Raw genomic sequence first — 7957 nt, 5'->3', positions numbered from 1 at the left:
AGGCAATATACATGGGATTGTGTGCCTCATGTTGAATTTCATCTTGAGGGGCGAATGCATTACATCATATGAATGAGAAATCTATGTGATAGGTGATTGTAGAATTAATTTGATTCAGTATATTTCAAGAGCTGCAAAATTTTAAATTGGCTTTGTGGAGAACAAGCCCAGTTGTAATCTAGAAAGTTATTAGACGATTCTGGAACCTAATTAGCATTGGTGTGGCTAAGCACAAAGGTGCATCCAAGCCATTGAAATTGCAGTTGAAAATAGATTGTGCAGTTGCTCATTGAAATTAAGTGTTATGTAGTTGCTCTTGAAATTACGCATTTCTCCCACAAGTCACTTTTAGAATAGCTGTAGTGTTTTATACCCTGAGAAAGAAATGGGATGTGAGTGGGAAGCTGATCTGAGTAAAGGATGAGATGAGCTCTTGCTTATCCTTGGTGAAGACTGAATTCAGCCTTAGTTTTTGTTATCTAACCAACTTACCAAGGTACTCAATGACCTGCAATTGCTCAAAGATCTGTCCCATTGGAGTCAATGAAACAATAAGGATGTCTGAAACTCTGACTATGGTTAGTACTAGGACCAGTCCATGTTTCCTCGTTCTCTCTATTGAAATCTTTCATTCTTCTATGTTTGATTGTGAAATTGCAAAGAGGGAAGCTTTCAACAAAATATTTCTTTTTAACAGTAAAATTTCATCTTCTTTTGATAATTTTTTTTTATCACACCTGAATTATGGCTTAAAGTTCCTCAAATTTTAATGAAAAACAGTTACTTCTTATGTCACTTGAAACATCGACTGCTAATGTATGCCATTACGGCATAGCTCCACCTGTTTCCTATACATAGATCTCACTTATTTTATATGCGAATGCTGGTCGTATTATATGTGCCATGTCTTGAGTCCATTTCTTATAGAAGTGTTATGTTTTTGGCATGCCTTGGGTTTCTCATTGCTTGTGTAGAGTATTTCGTAATTACTATGTTGGAGGTTAATTTTTGTGGATAACAGCATAATGCCAACAAGTGTCCATTCCCGTCACTGAACCGCGTCTGTGTCTATCTTGAAAAAAAAAAGAAAAGCATGGTGCCGTTTTGGCTTGGACATCGGTCCAAATAAGAACAATGGAGGTTAGAGGACTCTTTTGACATTTTGTTTCTTTTAGCACCCCAAAATTCTAATGTTCTTCAAGAACAAACGTTTAGCTTTCTTTCTTCCTCTTAACCTTATGTACTCACTGCCCTGAAATTTTATTTTCTTTCCGTTTTGATTGTGACTTTCCGTTTTGATCTTTATTGTTTTCACTTCTGATTCTCAATTATTTATGGTTGGCTTCGGTTATTTATACAATGAGGAAGAACTGTGTTTTGAGTCACTGAGTTGTTTACCCAAGCTGTTTGCATCACCAGCTTGCAGATTGCCATTAACTATGCTGAAGGAGCCATCTCTTCCTTAAGACGTGCCTACGTTGAAGAAGCCACCTCCTCTTTGGTCACCGTAGTTAAGAATTGTGAGGCACCTGGATGGAGATTCAGGTTTCATGCATGTAATGTAACAATTTAGAGGAAGTTGGGCCTAGAATTTGAGATGATTATATACTAATGGCTCCATATTTTGGACAAGAATTATAAGCCTATTTTTAATCCATTAAACGAAGGTTTCGGCTGCAGAAAGAGGACAAGGCCCGTCAATTGAAGCCCAGTGAATCAGATATTTTTAAGCGGGGGAGTGAGACGAGGGGTATACAATCAGTGGAACGTCAAGAGCTTTGTAGTTTTGGGCGCTTTCCTAGTGACACTCGTAGGCTTTGGGACACATTTTGAAGATGAAGAACCGGTGGTGGAGAGGTGACAACTCATTCAATGCCACTATTTCTTTTCTTGCTATCAAGTATCAACCTTTAAGCACTTGATGGACTCTCTTTCTCTGCATTCTTTTCGCCGGAGAATAATACCAAAATGGGTGTGGGTTTTAGGCCAAGTGTCAAGTGCGGTTTTCCAATTCGCTCTGTCTTCAATTCACCATCCAGGCTCCCTTCTTCTTCTGGTGAGTTCTTTTTCTACAGATTTTGTTTTCACATGCATTTATGGAGAATTCACTAGTCTGCTTCGTATATCGCTAATTCATTCTTGTTGTTGTGACCCATTACTATTTTCTTGCTCTTTTTTTCTAATTTTAACGTTAATGTCTCTTGATTGTGAACGATTCAGTTAAAGGCAGGGAGGCTTCTTTCAACCTGACGAGGCTCTCTTTTCTGTCTGTTATTTCTGAAGAGGGTGACATTTTGTATAGAGATCCTTTCAAGGCTTATGCTTATTCACCTGCAATGCAAATCTTAGAGAATGGGCATTCTCAAGTGGAAGGAGCTAAGGTTTTTTTTTTTTTGGATATTAGCTATACATTTAATTTAATATTGTTGTTTGCTGCTTGACATGTAATGTTATTTGTAATCTTTCAGACGATTTTTGATAAAGGATCTCATAACACGATTGATGATGCTGAAGTGTTGTCTGTTAAATATGACATTCGTGTTCCCTCTTCAAGCTCAAAAGAGAAGAATTCAAGGTTTAGTTTGTTATTGGAAAATCTTAATATCTTAGAGGAGTCTTTTGCTGATTCTGATGCACTGAATTTGGAAAGGGATATTCTGCTACAATTAGGAAGACTTGGAGCTCTAAAATTATTCAATACATGCCTGATGAGGACCCTTGCTGATGTTCCTACTGAAAATATTGGAGAGTGTAAAATTAATAACGCATCAAATGATCTTGTAAATGAAGTCATTACACGGGTTTCCAAGATTTACACGGCCCGTGTACTTTATTTCTTCCTTGGTTCTCTAGATTTTTTCTAGCAGAATGTTACACGGGTCTGTGTTTGTGCTTGCATGACCCGTGTCCTTTGTTTCTTCTTCGGTTCTCTGTCCTTCGACCTTTCCAAGTTTCCTTCCACACTTCTATGTTCTGGGACTTCACCAAAATCTTGAAAAATACAGCAAGAGTCAAATTAATGCAAATGTTGAAAATTTCTTCATTTAACACAATTATTTCAATAACTCTCTAAACATATGCCTAATAGATAATTATACTTTAATCAATTGAATTAGGCATAAAGATACCCTAGAAACATTAAATGTGATGAGAGTAAAATTAATAAATTATGCACTTATCATGCAGTTTGTAATTTTTTAATTTCGGTTTGATTCGATATAATTTCAATTTAATTCTAAATTTTTGAAATAATTTTATGCAACTATTTTCAAAAAAAAAATATCATAATTGAATTAAAATTATAGTTTTGAAGTAAATTATATAATACATCATATAATATATTTTTTAACTACTTTTAAATTATATAATCTTTTAATTATAAAATACATATATAATTTATGATTAAATATATTATATAATATAGTAGTACAACTATGTCATGTAATATTACTTTTAAGTATTTATTAATTATATAATTTTTAACTATAACATATAAATATAATTATGAATTAAGTTTATATAATATAATAATACACATAAAATTCGTAAGGTAATAATTAAATGTATTTATAATTAAAATTATTAAAAAAAATAGAGAAATAAAATAATAATATAAATTTAATTTAATATAATTTTTTATTAATTTAATATAATTTTTTAATTCAGTTCAAAACCATGTACAACCCTAAATGTACCCTACAAGTAATTTTTCTGATTCATTTGAACAGTTGGTCTATGGTTTACTCTGACTTTTCTGTATGGAAAAGAGTATTGCAAGTGGCCGTATAATGCAATTTGTAATTAAAAATAAAAATGACTGACTGCAAAGTCCATACATTTTGGCAAATAATTTTTCTAATTCCTTTGAACAGTTGGTCTTTGTGCGTGTCGGGAATTATAATGATGCAAATAAAATAAATAATCTTATATATAAAATTTAAATATAAAAGATTATTTTGTTAATAAAATGAATTTTTAAAAATTAAATTATTTTAAATTAAAATAAATTAACGGAATTATCAAACCTAGTAATCAAGTTAAATGACGTAGATTAATCTATTAATAAAATCAAACTTTAATTATATCCTGCTTTTAATATATATAAGGTTCAAATGCATTGAATAATATGCATTACATTACATCACTCCATGTTTGGTGAATGCGCTAAGACTCATTTTTCATTCAAACATTTTGTTAATAAATAAAGCGTGTAGACTACTCCATAAAATGTTTAATGAATAACATCCGAAAATATAAATAGAAATCGCTAAATTTGACATTTTCTTAAAGCGACGTTTAATGAAGATTCTGAGAAAATTTTCACTAAAAAAAATTGATATCTTATATCAAGGACCACACGGTTTACTCTGATTTTCTATATAGACTTGAGATGTATGGTTTCAATTTCAATTCTGATTCCTAATCTGTTTAAGAACTGGAATCAAACTAAAATTTCTATATAGTTTTTATTCATTTTTCATTCCATTGACCAAAGAAAAATTCAAACATTTTTTAATAAATAAACCGTGTAGACTGCTCCATAAAATGTTTAATGAATAACATCCGAAAATATGAATAGAAATCGCTAAATTTGACATTTTCTTAAAGCGACGTTTAATAAAGATTCTGAGAAAATTTTCACTAAAAAAAATTGATATCTTATATCAAGGACCCCACGGTTTACTCTGATTTTCTATATGGACTTGAGACGTATGGTTTCAATTTCAATTCTGATTCCTAATCTGTTTAAGAACTGGAATGAAACGAAAATTTTAGTATGGTTCTTTTTTAATTCCTTGGTATTTTAATTTCGTTTAAGTATAGCTTTCGATTCTTCTATTTCAGTTTATTCGATATGATTTCAATTTAATTCTCAATTTTTAAAATAATTTTGTGCAACTATTTTATAAAAAAACATAATTGAACTAGCATTAAAGTTTTGAAATAAATTGCATAATATATCATATAATATATCTTTAACTATTTCTAAATTATATAATCTTTTACTTGTAAAGTACATATATAATTTAGAATTAACTATATTATATAAGATAATAATACACTTTTTAGCTATTTATTAATTATATAATCTTTAACTATAGCATATAAATATAATTATAAATTAAATATATATATAATATAACATTACACTTATAATTAATAGTTTTAAGGTAATAATTGAATGTATTTACACTAAAATTATTAACAAAAGATAGGGAAATAAAATGTAATAGTAGGTTGTATTTAGTTCATAATTACACACACATACATATATAACTATATTGAAAGTATATTATACATTTTAAAAAAATATAGAAATATATATATATATAAATTCAATTCTCAATTTGATATAGTTCTGATTCAATTTTAATTTATTCTGATTTGATTATTAATTAAAAATTATAATTAAATTAAAATATCAAAATAAATTTAATTCAGTACGATTCTTATTAAATGAATACAATTCTTCAATTCAATTTGAGGCTCCAAAAACCGTTTATAGCTCTACCTGTAGGCTGCAACTAATTTTTCTGATTCATTTGAATAGTTGGTCTTTGGTTTACTCTGACTTTTCTATATGGAAAAGAGTACTGCACAGTCCATACATTCTTGCAAATAATTTTTCTAATTCCTTTAAATAGTTTGGTCTTTCTGCGTATAATGGTGGTTTCCTAAACTTAATATTAACAGTTTGTAAAGAGCATATCCAAGTACCTGTTCAGCATCAATTTCTTCTACACAGTCTGCAACAAGCATCCATGTTAAGAATTAGAGCAAAAGTTCAACAACAGATGACCAAGACGGAAAGATTGATGGAATTCATACTGATTCAACAATCCATAAAAGATTATAATAATAATTTCTTACTCACCTTCAAGGCCCCACTCAATTAATTTTAGGTAACCCCCAGGTTGCAGAAGTTCTCCTGCAATTCTGTCAGGCAGAGTGAGGTCTCTTTCAATTACATGCACTCTCCGTCCATCCTGCAAATTGAAGGAAGGAAAGGAGATTATTATTATTATTATTATTATTATTATTATTATTATTTCCTGTAAACTTGGTTTAAATGTTAATATCTGCCTGATGGGTAGCTAATTTTGTGAATTTTTATCTTGTTATACATTGCCATCTAAAGTAGAGAGAAAAGAATAAATTCACCTTACCAAGAGTGTAAGCAAGAGCAGACCCAGCAACACCTGCTCCAACTATAATAATATCAGCATTCGTTGCATTCTCCGACTGGCATAGTACTTGTTCTGAGATCTGGACAACTTCATCTCCGATATTTTCCCATGATTCATTAGTTTTCTTCATACCTTTTGATCTATACAACAGTACAAACCCCAAAACAGAAGCTGGAATTCCTCCCATTATATATATTGATATTCCATTGCCAAGGACTGAGCAAAACCAATGTTGAAGTGTGAAAAGAAAGGGACCTTTTCTATGTTTTAGTGGTGGTAAGTGCTTGGGTTTTGAACTTGCAGGCTATGTTCTATATGAAGCTAATGTTGGTGCCTTTTATGGGACCAACTAAGATTGTAAAAGAAAAAAAAAAGGAAAAGAAAAATTTACTCTCCAAACATAGGACTAATTAAATTGGTCAAGTGGTCAAGTATATCTTGTAAAATTTGGGAGTCGAATAGATGAACATAAATTTTGAAGTAAGGTTAAAAGTGTTGTCCAGATCAAGAAAAATAATTGAAGATTATTAAACTTCTTTATTGGACTCTTTCAGAAGAAGTATACTAAATCAATATATGCAATGTGTCAACTTCCCTTTGGATTTAATAAGCTATTGACTTGGAGTTATAGGATGATGATAATGGAAGGCCAGTCAATTTCAAGAGTTTTTCTTCGTCAATATCTTTTTAGCTGACAAAAAGTTTTAATAATTCATGGTTAAATCCATAAATAAAAATGAAATGCATGCAATTCTTGAAAAAGGGTTTCATTTTCTTGTTGTATACAAATGGGATCCGAATTTTATAATATTTTTATTATTGAATTAGATGAAAATGACATCTGTTCTAATCATAATTTGTACAAGTAAAATTATATTTCAGAGTTTAAGCAGACATTCTTGTTAGAGTGTATTTTTGCATTCCTGCATGCACTTCTTAAAAGTACGAGACTGTAATGTACAAGAATATGAAACTCAGCTGAATGTGTAATGAGGGAAAGGAAATGTCAACGTCAGTTGCAAGTGAAGCGACTGACTTACCACGCTGTTGATTCATATGAATCCCAAGTGTATTTAATGATGAAACCCACACGAATAATAACAACAATAATCAAGCCTTCATATTAAATAAATCACATTTTCTATATGTGAGATGTAAGAATGGAGCTCCAAATAACTTACCTTTTACCATTTGTGATTCTGTATGGTATTCTTTTTATTTTTCTAAGGAAAAATAAATTAAAACATGAAGAGCATTCCAATTTTGAGTTTTTTTTAGGAAAATATATTTAAGCATTTTTCCCAATAGTCAAATTTTTAGGTATTATGCTTAATTAGAGGCTAAGATTTTGTGAAAAAAATTAAAATTATCCTAATAATTAGTGTTCTCTAATTAGAATACTTAATTAGAGAATTCAAGGCTAAAATTATGTGTTATGCTTAATTAGAGTATGTATTCTAGTGTATTTAAGTGATGAGTTGCTAATTTCACCCTGTATATTCAAGTTTCTCCTCTCTATAACCTACTGTAAGCATGACTTGATGCAAACCAATTGAGCCAAACCGAATTAGTGCGGTTTGGTTCACTTTGGTTCCCTTGCTTATTCGGTTTGGTTGTTCAGCCTATAAAAATAAGGATTTTGGTTAATTCAGTTTTGGCAATTTGATTCGGTTTGAATTGAATGCTCACCCTTATATAAGGTGTACAATATAGTTAAAATAGTAAATATATTGGATTATATTTAGAGGAGAATAAGAGGGACTAACTAA

General features: G+C 30.4%; 1 protein-coding gene across 1 annotated transcript; it reads left to right on the top strand.

Annotated features, from left to right (window-relative positions):
* Positions 1-1751: 1751 nt before the first annotated feature.
* LOC131179079 (RNA polymerase sigma factor sigC-like) lies at positions 1752-2966 on the top strand. Its single transcript, XM_058144775.1, has 3 exons — positions 1752-2056; positions 2221-2381; positions 2469-2966. Exons 1-3 carry the CDS (start codon positions 1969-1971, stop codon positions 2862-2864), a joined length of 645 nt encoding a protein of 214 aa, XP_058000758.1. The 5' UTR covers positions 1752-1968; the 3' UTR covers positions 2865-2966.
* Positions 2967-7957: the final 4991 nt, after the last annotated feature.

Source organism: Hevea brasiliensis, chromosome 4 (assembly GCF_030052815.1).
Source record: "Hevea brasiliensis isolate MT/VB/25A 57/8 chromosome 4, ASM3005281v1, whole genome shotgun sequence".
Lineage (NCBI taxonomy): Eukaryota > Viridiplantae > Streptophyta > Magnoliopsida > Malpighiales > Euphorbiaceae > Hevea > Hevea brasiliensis.
This window is presented reverse-complemented; position numbering and strand designations above follow the sequence as displayed.

Excerpts from the sequence above, each read along its gene's own strand:
- LOC131179079 (XM_058144775.1), top strand. The coding sequence starts at position 1,969 with ATGGGTGTGGGTTTTAGGCCAAGTGTCAAGTGCGGTTTTCCAATTCGC. Across the intron at positions 2,057-2,220 it reads CAGGCTCCCTTCTTCTTCTG|TTAAAGGCAGGGAGGCTTCT; the intron begins GTGAGTTCTTTT and ends TGAACGATTCAG. Across the intron at positions 2,382-2,468 it reads CTCAAGTGGAAGGAGCTAAG|ACGATTTTTGATAAAGGATC; the intron begins GTTTTTTTTTTT and ends GTAATCTTTCAG.